Source organism: Microcebus murinus, chromosome 9 (genome assembly GCF_040939455.1).
Source record: "Microcebus murinus isolate Inina chromosome 9, M.murinus_Inina_mat1.0, whole genome shotgun sequence".
Classification (NCBI taxonomy): domain Eukaryota; kingdom Metazoa; phylum Chordata; class Mammalia; order Primates; family Cheirogaleidae; genus Microcebus; species Microcebus murinus.
The window spans coordinates 25,963,399-25,982,526 of record NC_134112.1 but is presented as its reverse complement, the minus strand read 5'-3'; the positions used below and the strand labels follow the sequence as shown (position 1 = coordinate 25,982,526).

Below are 19,128 nucleotides of genomic sequence, written 5' to 3'. Positions count from 1 at the left end.
AGGTAAAAATACCAGGACAGGAGAGAACTTTCTGAAATGTTCCATATCGTGGTTGGGGATTGAGTTATGTGGGTGCCTCCATTTATCAAGTTGTACAGCTAAGGTTTCTGCATTTCTGTGTGTGTGAGTCCTACCTCAAACCTGTGAAAGAATAAATGAGTGGGGAGGAGTGGAGATATTGATATAAGAATGTTGGTCATTGTTGAAACTGGGTGATGGGTACTTGGAGAGTTCACTGTATTATTCAGTGTTCTGTTTGTAGTACATTTGAAATTTTTCATAGTAAGGAAAATGCCAAAAAATCATGTCTTTTGAGGACTAGCTGGCCTATTGTGCCCACCGGGGTCATCTAGCATTAAATGAAAGAATCGTAGATGAATCTGTACTGCTGACCCCTTTCCCCCTCCCAGGCCCTCAGGCTGTCCAGCAGCCACTTGCATGAGAAGCAGCTCCATTTGAAACCAGAGTCTGTGGGCTGGAGCTTATGTCCTGTATCATAGGTGGAGGGGCTTCTGTTTGGAAACACTGTTACTTTTTATACTGCCCCCTCCTGGTGGGGAGTCACATTGAGTATGGGCCTCTTTTAGCTTAGCTTCTGCCACCGGGAGGATGTCTGCCAATTTTTTTTTTTTTTTTTTTTTTTAGCTATGTGATCTTTTTTTTTTTTTTTATTCCGGCATATTATGGGGGTACAGATTTTAAGGTTTCAATAAATGCCCATTTCCCCCCTCCCCCCAAAAGTCTGAGTCTCCATCATGACCATCCCCCAGATGGTGCACATCTCACTCATTATGTATGTATATACCCTCCCCCCTCCCCCCTCCCACCTGCCCAATACCCTATTACTGTAGTACCTATGTGTCCACTTAGGTGCTACTCAGTTAATACCAGTTTGCTGGAGAATATATCTGGTGCTTGTTTTTCCATTCTTGGGATACTTCACTTAGTAGTATGGGTTCCAGCTCTAACCAGGAAAATATAAGATGTGCTATATCACCATTGTTTCTTAGAGCTGAATAGTACTCCATGGTATACATATACCACAATTTGTTTTTTTAGCTGTGTCCCTGCCTCCTCCAGGGGCCTTCAGAATGAGTTTAGCCTACATCACATTTTGTCATGGAAAATGCCACGCACACATTACAGGTGGAGAGACTGGAGAGTAGGGTAATGCGCCCCCATCCCTATCAGGTAGCTTCAGCAGTTACCAGCTCCTGGCCAGTCGTGTGTCATCTGTGATGCCTCCACCCTCTGCTTATTTTGAAACAAGTCCCAGATACCATTTCTTGTGATTCTTATGCCAGCTCTTTGCAGGGATTTAGCAAGGAGGAGAGAGAAGCCCAGTATTGTTCCTTTCTTACTCTCCCCACACCTTCATTGACTCAGAAAACCTTCTGTAAATATTTCACTGTATAGCCTCAAATCATAAGGACTCTTCTAAACATAACCACAATACTATTACACACCTAAAAGAGATTAACAAGAATTCTTTAATGTCTCATGTCCAGGGAGTGTTCAAATTTCCCCATGAATAGTTTTTCACGGTTGATTTTGAATCAGGATCCAAACAGGATCTAAACCTTACATTTATTTCATCCCGCTGTTTTTGCATGATAAAGTAATATTCAAGCAGACAGGAGCTTCATTTGATTTGTACGAGTCGGCAGCTGCCACCCTGCTGTTGTAACCTGTGTGATACAACGTGGAGCCAGTGTCAGTAGCAGGAATTCACCCTGCATGGCTCACATGAAGAGATGGAAAAGAATGGCTTTGTATAGCCATGTGGACAGGGGCAGACAGGGACACCGAGGAGCCCGGAGACCTCCAGTAGGAAGGGGTGGGAAGGTTCTCGGGGCCCTGGAGCTTGGAGTCAAATGCCTTGACCTGTCCTTTGCCCGCTCCCTGTGGGCTCCAGCCCCTCACTGGTGATCCCAGCTGGATGCCAGCCAGTACTGGAGTTTGCAGGGGTCTTCTTCTGGGGGGCCACACGTGGATCTGGAAGGGCAAACAAGGACCAGTACAGTGGCTAAGTGCTGGCTATGTAATACAAATGCTTGCGGTTTGTATTACAAATCCTGGTTCTGTCACTTACTAGCTGTGTGACTTAAGGCAAGTTGCTTGACCTCTCTTTGCCTCGGGTTCCTCCTCTGTAAGGGGAGATAACAACAGTACCTACCTTATACAAGGATGCTGAGCAACTTAAAATGAGGTAACGTACATGGTGGCTAGCCCACAGCGAGTGCCCAGTAAATGCGAGCTAGAATAATTATGAACTACTATCAAAAACCACCCAGGCCAAACAGGACACAGTCTCTCTTTCTCTGGCTCCTTGTTTCTCTAGCCCTGATGACTCCAGCTTGCCTCCAGCCTAGAGACAGGCCACAGAATTCCTCCCCACTGTCCCTCTGATGTCATCTTTCCTGAAGGCACCACACTGTTCTTTGTCTTTGAAGGTTCATCCAACCCTGAGGTCAAAGCAGGTCCCAGTCTCTCCTCCTCCAGATGAATAAATGAAAGGCTCATCAATGCCAGCTGGGACTGTTCACAAAGGGTGTTTTCAAGGGCAGATTCTTCCATCTCATTATTCAGATCCCAATACAGTATGAGCAGTACACATTGCCGCTTGACAGGGACTTCTGAGACTAGGCAAAGAAAAGAGAAAAAGCCAAGCTTGCTCCTTTTCCCCTTCCCACTACTTTTACTGATTGAGCAAACCTTCATGCAAAACTCTACTCTGCCTCTGCGTGGGTGGCAGAGGTGAATGGCAGGAGGGCAGGCATCCTAAGATAACAGCCCATTAGGAAAGAAAAGACCCAAATACATGTTATTTTATATAGAATAGAAGAAGTGCCTTAAGAGAAAACCTAGAAACCATGAGATTTTAGAGACAAGAGAACCCAGTTTTGGCTAAAAGGCCCAAACTGAGAAGGTTCTGGATCCTTGCAAAGGGTGGATGGGTCAGTTTCCAGCAGGTGCCAGTTCTGTACAAGTCATGGGGTGTTTAGCTGTGATTAAGGGCCGCAGCTTACAAGTTTACGATGGCTTCCTGTGGCAAGCATGGAAACTGTTTTTTTTTAAATTGGATCCCAGCTCCACAAGGGTAAAAATCATTTGCACGCAAATAAAAAGTGGCTTAATGATGGGTTTGACTTACCTGTTCTTTAAATTAAGAGGATGAGCCATAAACCTCTCCAGTATATACAATGTACTTGTAAAACACGGATCTCAGCTCCATGTCATTGAGTTGAGAAAAACAGCAAAAAAAGAAAAAGAGCAGAGATAGTAATTACTGGCTACCAGGGCTGGCTGGGATCGCTTTCTCTTGAAATTCAAATTGAGTTGTCAGTAGTTAATCATTATTTGTTACTCTTCAGAATCAAAAAGCAGTAGAAAGTAGTAATTAATGTTTATATAGCATGTTGGAATGTATGAAGGGGCTTTTTTTTCTAACTAATTCCTTAAAATATGAATTAGTTAATATTAAATATTATCTTCTCATTTCACAGATGGGGAAACTGAAGGTCAGAGAGATTAGGCATCTGGCTCAAGGTCACACAGTTGCTGGGGTAGGATAGGCCTTTCTACTGGGCTGTTTTGAACCTGAGCCCTTCTGGCCGCTGGCTATTCTGGGCTTTTGCAGACCGGGCAAATTATATTTCAGGTGCCATAGTCCTTTCTCACTTTGTAAATATAAATGTTATAATAGTGAATCCTCCACCCCTCCCTGCCTTGACACTCTGGTCTCTCCTCTCTCCCTGTCAAGATAGAACAATTGTCAGAAGTTGAGTTCGCTGGGAAGCGGACTCTGAGACTGTGTTTAGCGTGCAGCAGGTTCATTAGGAAGAGCCTTTGGGATCAAAAGCTGGAAGGGAGGACAAGAACAGGATCAGACGGAGGAAGTGAAGTCGCAGGCTAACAAAGCCAGGCGCTCTGGGGCTGACGTGTGTCAGGATGGCCCCACCTTGCGCCAAGATGGCCTGGCTGCTCGAGTCTTGCCTGGCCAGTCACGCAGTGTGGGTGGCCTGGGAAGGGCGTGACCTTAGGTGAGGCTGACTGCCCACGTATCCCCAGGAGTTGCCACAAGTCCTTTGGAGGGGATCCAGGCTGCACATGTCCACATGCATCGTGCTAACCTGGGGAGAGTCTTCCCCTCGTTCAGCCCTTCCGATACCATGTGTTCCTGTTAGCTTTATTCCTAACAGGCTCGCAGTAAAGGAGAGTTGAATGAATACGTGAAGGACTGTCTAAGAGGATAATTATTAAATACATAAGGTTGAGCAAGGTACAGTATTTCTCTTACCTGGGTCCGTGGAAGTCAGGCAGCACCTGTCCATCTGCCATCAAGATTCTGGAGCGTTACGCAGTACCCTCTCGCCACAGTGGCCTCAGCCATAGGGTGACCATACAGGACAGTCCGGGTCTGTGCTTGTTGCCCAGCTTTCTTTTTAATATCACCCTCTTACCGTCTCAGAAGTCTACCGGTTTGGTGATAAATGATTTGGCCACTTACTCATAGACCCTGGCGTGTCAGAGCTGGAAAGGGCCCTCTCAGGAAACCAGGTTTTCAACCCTGAAGTGACTGAGCCCAGGCTCGCCACCTGCCTCTCCTGCCCCTCTCTGCCTGGTGGAAGAGCAAGAGGAGCGCCTGCTCTGGGCACCCTTTCCTCCCCTGGGCTCCCTCAGCTCCTCATCTTTAAGTGCACTCAGGCACCCGCTCACAGTAAGGGTCTCCCCCCTCAGTCCAGAGCTCTACCCCGACTACGTCACACTCACCACTTGCTTCATATGTACGTTGTAATACATAATCTCTCATCTGTGAGTTTATGGCTGCTGATGAGCTAGTTGCCTTTTAAACCTTTTAATTAGCAAATATTAAGAAAGAAATAGGCCGGGCACGGTGGCCCACATCTGTAAATCCTAGCACTCTGGGAGGCCGAGGAGGGTGGATTGTTTGAGCTCAGGAGTTTGAGACCCTGTCTCTACCTAAAATAGAAAGAAATTAGCTAGACAACTAAAAAAATATATAGAAAAAATTAGCCAGGCATGGTGATGCATGCCTGTAGTCCCAGCTACTTGGGAGGCTGAGGCAGGAGGATTGCTTGAGCCCAGGAGTTTGAGGTTGCTGTGAGCTAGGCTGATGCCACAGCATTCTAGCCTGGACAACAGAGTGAGACTCTGTCCCCCCACCCCCCAAAAAAGAAGCAAACCAAGGGTAGGTGGGGCGTGAGGAAATGGGTATGCCCAAATATTGCAATATAAGTTGGAACAGACTTTTTGGAGGGCTGTTGGTTTCATGATCCCATGAAGTTGAAAACGTTAGAATAGTTTCTTTAAAAAAACAAACAGCTGATCCAGACAGAATTCAAGGGGAATGCTTTCAAACTTTATAAGAATAAGTAGTTATGATGTGAAAGCTTTCCAATCAAAACCAACATGACAGTGATACCAAGATCTAAAAAAAAAAAAAAAAAGAGAAAGCATCAAAGAAAACCACACATCACTCTTAGAAATATTCATATTCATCCGTGCACAATATTAAATCTAATAGGAAGGCATACAAAGAATATAGATGCCAAGAGCATTTTTTTTTTTAGTTATCCATTGCTGCATAACAAATTGTCCCAAAACTTAATGGCTCCATACAAACATTTATTATCCCATAGTATCTGTGGGTGAGAAGTTCTGGAACAGCTTAGCTGGGTGGTTCTTGTTCACGGTCTCATGAGATTGTAATCAAGATGTTGGTTGGGTTGCAGTCATCTGAAGGCTTGATTGGGGCTAGAGGATTCACTTCCAAGATGGGTCAGTCATAGGGCTCTTGGCAAGAGGCTTTAGCTCCTGGCCATGTGCCCTCTCCACAGGGCTGCTTGAATGTCCTTACAACATGGGAGCTGGCCCTTACCAGAACAAGTGACCAGAGAGGAAGGAGGAAGCCACAATGCCGTGCTATCACTTTCACCAGATTCTGTTAGAAGCAATTCACTAAGTCCAGCCTCCACTCAAGAAGAGGGAATTAGGCCGGGCGCGGTGGCTAACGCCTGTAATCCTAGCTCTCTGGGAGGCCGAGGCGGGTGGATTGCTCGAGGTCGGGAGTTCGAAACCAGTCTGAGCAAGAGTGAGACCCCGTCTCTACTAAAAATAGAAAGAAACTAATTGGCCAACTAATCTATATGGAAAAAATTAGCCGGGCATGGTGGCTCATGCCTGTAGTCCCAGCTACTTGGGAGGCTGAGACAGAAGGATCACTTGAGCCCAGGAGTTTGAGGTTGCTGTGAGCTAGGCTGACACCATGGCACTCACTCTAGCCTAGGCAACAAAGTGAGACTCTGTCTCAAAAAAAAAAAAAAAAAAAAAAGAAGAGGGAATTAGCTTTACTGCTTGAAGAAAAAAGCATCATATAATTTGTGGCATTTTAAAACCCACTTAGTGTTCAGTATCCTTACTTTTTAAAGATGCTCTTCAAAAATAAGAATAGATGGATCTTCCTACTACCAAATCCTCAAATATATTATTGTATCCACCTTCTATCTACCTGTCCACTCCTTATCTTGATATAAGGGCTTTATTTTTCCTTCTTTCAAAATCAGTCCCTGCCACTTGTACTTTGGAGCCGTCCTCTTTTGCTTTCTGAAGGACTATGCTTTGCAGTTATTTTGTCCTCAATTATTTCCTTACAAACATGTCCTAGTATTTTTCATCTTCAAGACAAAACAAAACAAAAGAATCACTGATCCTTTTTTCCTCTCACTTTCATGACAATTCTTGGAAGAATTGTCTGTACACAGATTCTGATTTGCCAACTCCCATTTACTCTTCAACATAGTATCATTTGGCTTCTACCCTAAGTTGATTTTTTTGAAGGCCACCAACAGCTTTCTTATTGCCAAATCCAATGGATACTTTTCTGTCCTTTCCTTGTGTAAGCTTCAAGCAGCATTTCAACACAACCAACCAACTCCTTTCTGGAAACGATTCCAAGACACTGCTGTCTCCTGGTTTCCCCCGTATCTCACCACCTGTTCTCAGTCTGCTTTGCTGGCTTCTCTGCCTGACTTCATGTTGCAGTCCCTCAGGGCTCATTGCTAAGCCCCCTTCTTGCTCTATATACTCTTGCTGGGCATCTCATTAGTTCCTATGATTTTAGATATATAAATGCATTTCTAGTCTACACCTCTGGTTCAGACCTTTACTTGAAATTCCAGATTCTTATCTCACCATTATAATTGATACTTCTACTTGACTTTTCAACATCTCAAATTTAACATAGAAATAGAAAATAGAAAAACTCTGTTTCCCTTTTAAACCATTCTCCCTACAGCTGTCCATCAGGTTATTAAAGTCAGAAATCTAGTAGTTCATTCTTAATTCTTCCCTTTCCTTTATTCCCCCATTTCTTGCTTATCAACAAGTCTTGACTGCTCTTTTTCTAAAATATATCATGACTTCCTCCACTTCTCTCTGTATCCGTTACCACTACCTTTTCCTAGACTATGATCTACTCTCACATAGTTAGCTCTTTTTCTTTCACTGACCATAACTTGTAGTTATTTTTTAGTTCACTTGTGTTCATGGTTCCCTCTCCCTTTAGAATGAAAGATCCGAAAGGTCTGATTGTACTTTTTCACTACTGTATCCCCAGGATTTAGTGTAGTATTTGGCATTCAGTTTAAAAGTGACTGACTCTATCTCACATAAAAGTCCGCATGTCATCCTTATTTGTGAAACATTAAAAACATTCCCATTAATTTTATGAGCAAGAATGTCAGGTTTCACCATAATAATTTAACATATTCCAGAAGCATAACCAAAGCAATTAGACAAGAAAATGAAATATGAAATTCAAATGTTGGAAAGGAAGAGTTGAAAATAATTATTAAAGTAATTTATATGTCTATACACTTTGGGGGAAAAATATGGATTAACAGAAAATTAAATGTAAGAATTGTTCTGGGCCAATCCTTTGCTGTTGCATTGACCAAAGTAATTTTGCTATGTAGGGATTTGTAGGTTAACTTTTTAGTTTAATATGATTTCAAGCATTAAAAAGTCTGCAGATATAGTACATACATCCTTTACCCAGATTTACCTAGTTTACATTTTGCCCCATTTATCTGTATTAATAACTGTGTCTCTCCATACACAAATGTAATTTTTTGTTCTGAAACTTCAAGTGAGTTGAAATTATTGTATCCCTCAATAGCCAGACACTTTAGTGTATATTCCCGAAGAATAAAGATTTTCCTTTCTATAACCAGTTATCAAAGTTGGGAAATTTAATATGAATCTAAGACTATTATCTAATCTACTATGTATTTTCAGAATATGCCTGTTGCCCCAATAATGTGCTTCATAGCTACTTTTTCTCCTAGATCAGCATCTAATCCAGGATCATTTGTTGCATTTAGTTGCCAAGTCTCTGGTCACCTTTAGTCTGGAAAAAGTTCCACAGTCTTGATATTTCTTGACCATCAGATTTTTTAAAAGTATCAGTTACTTTATAAAAATGCCCACCCCATTTTGTATCTGGTATTTCTTCATGATTAGATTGAGATTATGAATTTTTGGTGAGAAAATTACAGAAATGTTGTCCTTCATATCAAGAGGCAAGATGATGTTGGTTTATCTCCATATTTTGGTAATAGATTTGACGATTTGGTTAAGATGGCATCTGCCACATTTCTCCTGTAGTACTGTTATTTTTCTCTTTATAATTAATAAGTAATCTGCAGAGTGATCCTTTGAGACTATTTAAATATCTTATTTCTCATCAAACTTTCATTCCCTAGTTTAAGCATCTATTAATGATTTTCTAGCTCCGTCATTCTCCTTCTGTATTTATTAGTTGTATTCTACTGTAAAGAAGGGATTTCCTTCTTTCCTCATTTATTTGATCATATGTTTGAGTGGATTCATTGATTCTTTTATTTAACTCATTTTATTCAGTGAATTATGATCCATTATTATATGATAGGATTTTTAACCTGTGTTTGTTTGGCTTCTCGCAGCATGCGTTTTGGTCCTGTAGCATTTCTGTAGCTTTAATTCTTATCTCCAAGTTTATAGGCAGGTTATCTTACCTACTTGTGTTGCCAATTCATTGCACTCTAAAAGTTAAAGTTTTCCCACAGAAAAGGCCTTCCCAGACTAAAGTTTACTTGGTTGATTTTCTTATGAGCTTGATCTAGTCCTGTTTGGCCACTTGTTTCCTTCTGTTATTGTACATTCAGGTAATATTATAAGTAATATATTCTTGTGTTTGCATGTTCATATGTGTGTCTATGTCTGTCTATGTCTGCATGTTCATATGTGTGTCTATGTCTGTCTGTCTATGTCTGTCTATGCTCTGGTCTGCACATAAAGTAGTACAGCACACAAGATTTCATCTTCTCCTCCCTGCCTTTCCTAACTCATCTTTTGACACTGCTTCTCTGCATCCTCTTCTCCAATCATTTTGAACTCTTCACAGTTCCCTAAGCCCAAGAAATGGTTTCATGCCTTTGTGTTTGTAGCAGAGAAATTCGTTGCGCGTGGACTGACTATGTGTTCCTGCACACATTACAGATTATTAACACACATTACAGATTACTATTAACACACATTACGGATTAACTAAGGGGACCTTCCTTCATGGTTCTAAAATAGATCATGTGATTTAGAGATTAGAAGTTCCTCTGTCTACTAACAGCACATTTGTGAACAAATTTGTTAGCTGCCTCAGGACTCCAGAATTTTGAATTTGATTACCTTAAGGTTTAGCAAAAGAAACTTTGCCTTGGCAGAAGATGAGAGGTAAAAAGAGTGGTGATCAGTCACTTTTTCCTTCCTTCCCCCAGTTTAAATAGGAATCGGTACTGTAATTGCAGGAAAAAACAATCCATCAGCAGTAGAATCCCTACCAAAGTGTTAGGATATTATGTCTAAGAGTTCAGCTATTTAACAAATTTCTAATAAGGGTCTATTATGTGCCAAGCTCTGGGATAGGCAGTGGGGTATACAGCAGAAACCAAGCAGACAGAGTCCCTGCCCTCAAGAAACTAGCATTCTTTGGCAGTGGTGTTTATAACTAATTGATCACAACCAGTTCCAGGTTCCTTTGTTCCTTCTCCATTTCCACTGCTTCACTTGACCAGCCTCAAAAAAAAAAAAAAAAAAATTGCATTCTAGTGGGGCAGACAGCAAAATAATACATATATAAGGTAATATATTAATACCAGCTGGTGCTAAATGCTATGGGAAGAAAGCAAGATAAAGGAGATGGATATTGATGAGAGAGGTACTTTTTAATATAGAGAGGTCAAGAAAGATGGTAAATATTTGAAGAGAGACTTGAAGGCTGGAAGTGGAAGGCAGAGAGAGCCTTACAGGCAGAAAGAGCAGCGAACACAAGGGCCGCAAAGTGGGAGAGTGCTTGGTGGGCCTTGGAGCATTGCTACATTTAAGATCAGAGGGATGAGGAATCAACAAAACAGAAGTGCCCAGTGAGGCAGGAGAATAAAAAGAGAGGTACTTGGATGCCAAGTGAAGAAGCTGTTTCCAGGAGGAGGTGGTAACTAAGATTCTGCTGATGGGTCAAATGAGATGAGAATGGAGAATTGCTGGATTTGGGAGACCCTGGTGAGCTCTTTGAGCAGGGGACAGAGTCCTTATTGGAATAGGTTCAAAAGGGAACACACTGACTCCAGATAACTCTGGCAGATTTTGCTCTAAAGGGGAGCAGAAGAATGATATGGGATCTAAAGAGTAGTGTGGGACCAAGGGAGGGTTTTTTTTTTTTTTTAAATGGGAGGTATTAGTGTATGTTAGTAGGCTGGTGGGAATTGTCCAGCAGACGGGAGATACTATTTACGCAAAAGAGAGGAAGAGTAGAGTTAGAGTAGCAGAGGCAACATCTTGAGCACATGAGCAGGGTTGTGATGGAGTATGCAAACACAGAGATTCAGCTAGGACCAAGACAGTCATCCACAGTGTTGGAAAGGAAGGCAGAGTGTGTCGTATAGTTAGGTACAGTTGGACAGATAGAGAAGCAAGTAAAACCAGCGGGCCACCGGGATATCCGCTTCCACTTCCTTTTCTTGTTTTGATTTCTCTCCTTCTGGAATCTGTGGATTCCCATTTCTTTCGCCTGCATGTATGTGTGTGTGTGTGTGTGTGTGTGTGTGTGTGTGTGTGTGTGTGTGTGTGTGTGTGTGTGTGTGTGTTTGTTTATTTATTTCTGTGGTTTGGTGGGATGCAGGTGCTGTCCTTGAGTTAGTCCAGTATGTCATATTCCTGGAAGTCATAAATTAAAAATAGATCCTTTGAAAGAGTTTGGGAAGCCTTGATGTTAGAGGGGAAAAAAATTATACACAAAGAGCTTTTAACTTCATGATTGAAAGTATTAGCATATACTAATGCTAAATGGTAACTTCCATATTTGAATGTTTAAAAGAATTCTCTAGCCTTTTAATTATTTAAGCCTTCTTAGTTATAAAGTAAATTAAAAGGTGGAAGGACTCATCTGGATAAATAAGCATAGATCTGTGGAAATAGATTTATTTCTGAAAATAAAAATATATTTTTCTGATTGTAAAAGGAATACGTGTTTATTGTAAAATGTTCAAAGAGTTACAGAGGTTTATGAAGTGAAGTCAACTCTTTCTCACTTTATCTCCAACCCATTCTACCTTACAGAGAGAACCACAATTATAATAGTTTGTAATAATACTTTTCAGATTCTTCTGTGTATATTTGATCAGTATTTGCTTCCAACTTAGCTGTTTGATCTGTTTTCAACAGAGAACTAAATAAAAACTGCCTGCTGGCAACAGTGATTTCCAAATCTAATCTAACTTGCAAGTATTTTCAATTCAGGGGCTTTATAAAAATGCATATAATTTAAATTCTGCAGATTAGAACAGCCTGTCTCAGAGTGAGTACTTAAGAAGGACGGGGCATAATAAAACAGACCTTTGTTTCAGAATTAAATGTTCCTTTGATACAATAATGAAATGTCACTGTTAGCTTTTGACTTGTGGGTTCTCATGATCACTGAACAGTAAGTACTTTGCAGTTTTAAAGACTGTTTGCTTATTTGAGGAAATACAGATTTCTACTGAGCACATTTTTTGGTACTTTTATAGGAGAATGAAGTACTAAGAGAGAAATGTGAAGCTGTGGATCACAGTTCCCAGCAGGAGGAAAATGAAGAAAGGGTGTCAGCCCAGAAGGAGAAATCACTACAGCAGAATAATGAAGATGAAAATAAAATAGCAGATAAACCTGAGTGGGAGGCAGAAAAGACCACTGAGTCTAGAAATGAGGTAAGCATGTCCAAATAGTCCAGCCAGGCCGGGCACGGTGGCTCACACCTGTAATCCTAGCACTCTGGGAGGCCGAGGTGGGCGGATTGCTTGAGGTCAGGAGTTCGAAACCAGCCTGAGCAAGAGTGAGACTCCCTTTCTACTATCAGTAGAAAGAAATTAGTTGGCCAACTAATATATATATATATATATATATAAAGTCATGCATGGTGGCGCATGCCTGTAGTCCCCGCTACTTGGGAGGCTGAGGCAGCAGGATTGCTTGAGCCCAGGAGTTTGAGGTTGCTGTGAGCTAGGCTGATGCTACGGCACTCACCCTAGCCTGGGCAACAAAGTGAGACTGTGTCTCAAAAAAACCCAAATAGTCCAGCGATGCCATTTTGGCTTTAATGTAGGTTTTGTGGCATTGAGAATGAGCATATAATTGTGCTCTAGTATTAACAAGTCTCATATATGAAAATATGTGTTTCTTTAAATTGTGGGAGTAGTAATTTGATTTACAAGCACATCAGCCCATAGAAGTGTTTTCTCTGGCTAAACTCAAGATTTTGTGTGGGTATATACACACATCCCTCCAGAAACTTGATGGCAGGTTTTGCTAGTTGTGTTTGCCAAAGCAAGGGATAAAGAGATGGTGGGCATGCTGAACCTACTAATCTTCAGCCAGCATAGGCAGCCAGGCTGGCCAGGTCCAGGAGAGCAAGCCAGAGGACCAACTCTCCAGGCAGATCACCCATGATTCCAGCTAAGGTTTGGGCTCAAATCTTTGTTCAGTCTCCCAGCAGGCCAAGCTGAACCACTGGGCACCCAGGAGCCCATTTGGTACCTCTGGCCTAGACTAAGGGCCAGGCCTAGTGGGACCACCTCCTTGGCTTCTCATTGTCTAACCACACTTGTTATCTGTCAGAAGTTATAGAAAGATGAACTCCAGGAGCCAGGCTGACGGAATGGATTCTTCCTGCAGCCTGTGCTTCCCCCTCTTCTTCGACTGGGGGCATACTCTGGTTTCCACTGAGCCCTGCTGCTGAGGTCCCTGGCACAAGCCTGGCAGACAGGTGCTCCAGAGACTGGCCTGCAGTTCCCACAGACCTTTAACCACATGTCCCCTCCCAGGAGGTGGAGTTTGGGGCCCGTGCCTTGAACACCCTTAGGAGATAGAGAGTGCCATATCCTGGCCCCTTCTCAGATAACTCATCATCATGGTAGCCTTGACCATATAATATCACATCAAACATTACTTGATTTTATGGCATGAAATCAGAAAACAGCTTTGTTCTCTTTGCCTACCCACCACTCCCCTGTCCCCTCCAGCCTGTTCTAACCTGTTCTAGAGGAACTAGTTCTTCCCTACCCTTTGGGTGAAATCTAGGGCAGGCCTCATGACTTCTAGATACTCAGATAAAAATTTTTCTGGTCACCCCAGTGCAGCAATTGGTAAGAATAATCCAGTGTAATTCTCAAAAACTCTTAAGTAAAATTCAGCTTCCTCCCTTCTCCCATCTTGTCTTCTACAGCTTCAAGGCCTGCCTGAGGAAGGGTATGTGTGGCCTACTCCTCTATTCCCCCAATTCCTCAGGTTAGGCTGCTTTCTCTGGAGTTGGGAGTGTGGGGTTCTGAGAACTCAGGAAAAGTGCTACTTGACTGGCACCAGTGTGACATTATTTCCATTGACTGTGGGATACATTTAAATAAAACTCTTTGTCAGATGGGCACTTTCATTTAGTAGGTTCTTTACAGACCCCTGCCCCCACAGCTGGGGAGTCCTTCACCCGCCTTTCTCTTGACAAGGACAAACCCATCTCCCCCCTTCAGCTGTTCCTGTAGGACTCCTTCCTGAACATTCTGTGGCAGGTGGCCCTGTCAACCACTTGCTGGCTGTCTATCTGGCCCTGGAAACACGCCCTTCACACCTGTACCAGTTCAGTAACTTCCCTAACCACAGCCCTTGTCTGGCCTCTTCTTACCCTCTATATTTCTCAGACAAGAGTGGGACAGTAAGCTTAGCTCTGTCCCCAGACTTTAGGGAGCACACACCAGATTCTAAGTCATCTCCTTGAGGCCCTTCTTGCCATTCTTCAGGTGAGAGGAAGAGGCCAGGAGCTCACCCCTCCCATTTTCACTCCCAACCTCTGCAGATTCAACCTTTTCCTAATTCTCAGTTGCAGCCTAGCATTTCACTTTCAAATGCAGAAGAGGCTGGCTGTGCTTTTTTCCAGCTGGCATCCTCCCCAGCTCCTGTCACTTACCTAGGCTTCGTATTTCCTCATAATTCATGTCTCCTTGGTGTGGCTTTACCCCCCCACTCCTCCCCACCAATATTGTCAAATCAATGCCTATGGACTTTTATATTTAAATAGTGAAAGAACCATATTTACTTTGAAAGAGACAGCATTTCAGCCCACTTTCCACAGTTAACTGCTTTGGGGAAAAAGATGTTTTACCACATCTTTAATGCTTGGTTGTCTACTGCCTTACACAGTTGGTTAGTTTTCCTCCTGGGTATGTCTTTGCCTTTTGCTCCCTCAGTGGGCTTCCCAGAAAAGCAGGAACTGATTTCTCTACTTCTTTAAATGACCTGTAGTAACTGCTTCACTGCTAGACACATAAGAGGCACTCATTAAATATTAATGAGGAGATAGATGAAGTAGGAAACTTCCTCGGAGAGAATTTAAACTAGATGTGATGTAAGACGAACATCAGTTTGGATAAAACTTTGGAAACATATCAGTCACACAGAGCAGCGTCTGTGCCTCAGCTCTTAACCAGGCTTGCTTTTTCCCGTGCGCCTCTGTGTTCCAGCTGCACCACATGATTAGTCTGCATTCACATCTTTGTGTACTGCAAGCCACACATTTCTTATGGTAGCTCTGACAGTACAGTCATCATCCGCTCTTTTATCAAGATACTACTTAGTAGGTGCTTTAACAGTTGAAATTTAAAAAAAACTTGAGTTGTTGGCTCAGTGAATCACTGGCATTTCCATTCTTTCAGTTGACAACTCTGGAAGAATATCTAGGAAATGGGGACTGAGATAATTCTATCCATCCAATAGAAATCAACCCTAAAACTAGATATAGGGTCTGAATCCACATTACCATCACCAACAGGAATCTTGAGCCAAGAAAGGAAGGTCTAGAAAATGATAAAAAACACTGGTCCTTGTAGAGAAAAGTATCAAACTGTCTTACAGTTGATAACTCTTGGTGTTGGGGATTCCTACAGAAACAGCTCCTAACAAAGCTCACCTTTTAAAAACGACAAATAAATAGCCATGAGTCAGTATACGCAAAAAAAAAAGGTCAATATTCACAAATTCTCTGGAAAAGACTCTAAAATTAAGGTGTTTAACTTGTTCAAAGTAAAGGAACAGAATCTATAAGGCACGAACAGATTATCATGAGAAAAGGGAAAGTAGATGTAGAAGAGCCCACATGAAATTCTGGATTTGAAAAATGTAGTCATTTTAGTTAAAAAGAATGGAAGAGGTGAATAGCAGATTAGACATGACTAAAGAAAAGAGTAATTGGAAGACATAGCTAACGAAGTGTGACTCAGGATGTACCTGAGAAGGCTGTAAAATATGAAATAAAAACTGAGACAATGATAGAATCAGGAAATCTAAGTTATGTCTAATAAGTGACCCAGAAGGAGACTAGAAAACTTGGAAGAAAAGCAATATTTAAAATGAGTTTATAGCAAAATATTTCCAGAATTAAATTAGTCCTCAGATTAAAGGAGCACACAGAGTCCCAAGCAGAGTAAATAAAAACAAATTAGATCCCAGATATATCAAAGTGAAATTGCAGAATGTCAAAAACTAAAAAAAAAATCTTAAGTTACCTAAGAAAAGATTCACTATAAATAACACTAAGTACAAACTTACCAATAGTAATAAATTCTATAAGACAAAGTTCTGAGAGAAAACATTAAACCTGCTTTTTTTTTTTTTTTTTACCTGTTAACCTATCATTTAAGCATGAAGGTAAAATAATAAGTCTGGATAATAAAAACAAAGGGACTTTACTACTCAGAGCCACTCTAAAAACAACTCTCAAAGGAGTTCTTTCAACAATAAAGCTCAACCATGAATGCAGGAGTGAGATGTAATGATGAGTAAGTTGGTAAAACATTTGGGTGAATATAAATAAGTATTGATTGTAAAAATTACATAATTTTGTAACCAATTTGGAGGGGCTGGCTGTGGAGGACCAACTAAGGTGAAAGTAAAAATACTAGCCAGAAATTATATGGAAGATGAACAGGGCAGGAAGAGATATCCTGATTAACTTTTTTCCCTTCTTTTCTCCACATGATCTGATGAACTTTAAGTGTGCATGTCGACCAGGAGTGGTGGCTCACGCCTGTAACTCTACAGCTTTGGAAGGCCCTGGCAGGAAGATTGCTTGAGGCCAGGAATTTGAGACCATTCTGGGCAACATAGCCAGACCCATCTCTATAAAAATTTAAAAACTTAGCAAGGGATGATGGCAAGCACTTGTAGTCCTAGCTAGTCAGGAGGCTGAGGTGGGAGGACTGCTTGAGCTCAGTTAGAGGCTGCAGTGAGCTATCCACTGCAATCCAGCCTGGGCAACAGAGTAAGACCTTGTCTTTTGGGGGAAAAACAAGTGTGCATGTTAAAATATTAAGACACTAAAAGAAGAGGATTAGAATGTAAAATTTCGAAGACTATACTTTTAGGGATCATTTCTATAGCGTGTTAGTTACTAGGATGTAAAACTTCCAATTGTAAGGAACTATAAAAATCCAGCATGGAGTTAGGACCTGAGTATCCTTTAAAAATTAAGCCTAAGCCCCAGTTAACCACTTCATTCTTTTAATTTATGTGAAATATGATGTATCTTTTATGTTTTTCTACAGAGACATCTAAATGGGACAGATACATCTTTCTCTCTGGAAGACTTATTCCAGTTGCTTTCATCACAGCCTGAAAATTCACTGGAGGTAATTGGAGCCTTGACTTTTTATCTTTGCATTAACATATCTGCACTTACCTCTTTGTAAATAAATATAACCTTTTTAGTTGGATAATACAGCAGTTTAAAGTAATACTTATTAATATGTATCATGTGTATATAATTTAAGTAAACAGACTTGTTTACTTTTTATAGAAACACTTCGACTTTGGAGAATTTACCAAACATATATCCCATTCCTCCTTCCAAATAATCCCAAAGGTATAATCTGATTTAGACCATTCATGGAAAATAGTATGGAGGTTTCTCAAAATAGGATCAAGTGCAGTGGCTCATACCTATAATCCTAGCATTTTGGGAGGCCACGGTGGGAGGATTGCTTGAGGCCAGGAGTTTGAGAGCAGCCTAAGCAAGAGTGAGACCCTGTTTCTACAAAACATAGAAAAATTAGCTGGGTGTGGTAGCATGCACCTGTAGTCCCGGCTACTTAGGAGGCTGAGGCAGGAGGATCACTTGAGCCCAGAAGTTTGAGGTTACAGTGAGCTTTGACACCACTGCACTCTAGCCTGGGTGACAGAGTGAGACCCTGTCAAAAATAAATAAATAAATAAATAAATACCATATGATCCAGCAATCCTACTACCACTGCTGGGTTTTTATTTAAATGAAAGAAAATAAGTATATCAAAGAGCTACCTGCACCCCCTTATTTATTGTAGTACTATTCACAATAGATAAGATATGGAATTAACCTAAGTGTTCCTCACCAAATGAATGGATATAGAAAATCTGGTATGTATACACAATGGAATACTATTTAGCCATAAAAAAAGAATGAAATCTGGTCATTTGCAGCAATGTGAGCTGGGCATGATGGCTCACACTTATAATACTAGCACTCTGGGAGGCCGAGGCAGCAAGATTGCTTGAGCTCAGGAGTTTAAGACCAGCCTAGGCTGGGTGGGGTGGCTCACTCCTGTAATCCTAGCACTCTGGGAAGCCGAGGCGGGAGGATCGCACAAGGTCAGGAATTCAAAACCAGCCTGAGCAAGAATGAGACCTGGTCTCTACTAAAAATAGAAACAAATTAATTGGCCAACTAAAAATATATAGAAAAACTTAGCCGGGCATGGTGGCGCATGCCTGTAGTCCCAGCTCCTCAGGAGGCTGAGGCAGTAGGATCCCTTGAGCCCAGGAGATTGAGGTTGCTGTGAGCTAGGCTGATGCCACAGCACTCTAGCCGGGGTAACAGAGTGAGACTCCGACTCAAAAAAAAAAAAAAGACCAGCCTGAGCAAGAGTGAGACCCCATCTCTAAAAAAAAAAATACAGCAACATGGATGCAACTGGAGGTCATTATGTTATGTGCAGTAAGTTAGATACACATATACATACATATAGTTGGAAGGAATAAGTTCTAGTGTTCAATAGCACAAGAGAGTATACTTTCAAAATAGCCAGATTTGAAATGTTCCCAATATAATAAGTGAAATAAGTCTTGAGATGATGGATATCTTAAATGCCCTCATTTGATCATTACACATCATATGTGTACATCATATGTATGTATCAAAATATCACATGTACCCCATAAATATGTAGTTATATATCAATAAAAAATTGAGACTATTCAAATTGAAGCAAAATGGTAAACATCTGACAAACTAAGGCATAGCTTTTTCTGGTAGCATTTATGTCTTACAGTTTATTGTGTTTGTGGAGTCTTTTTAAAATTTTGTTTTATTTTTTTCAGGCTTTTATTTTTATTTCAGCATATTATGGGGTACAAATGTTAAGGTTACGTATATTGCCCATGCCCTCCCTCACCCCTCGAGTCAGAGCTTCAACCGTGACCATCCCCCAAACGTTGCACATCTCACTCGTTATGTTTGTATAT

General features: G+C 41.4%; 1 protein-coding gene across 1 annotated transcript in view; it reads left to right on the top strand.

Annotated features, from left to right (window-relative positions):
- Positions 1 to 19,128, top strand: part of NFE2L3 (NFE2 like bZIP transcription factor 3) — a 33,135-nt gene that overhangs the window by 8,760 nt on the left and 5,247 nt on the right. Inside the window, exons 2-3 of the mRNA XM_012773339.2 lie at positions 12,120 to 12,299; positions 17,178 to 17,261. Of these exons, the coding sequence (XP_012628793.2) occupies positions 12,120 to 12,299; positions 17,178 to 17,261 (264 nt within the window). The remainder of the gene's footprint in view (positions 1 to 12,119; positions 12,300 to 17,177; positions 17,262 to 19,128) is intronic.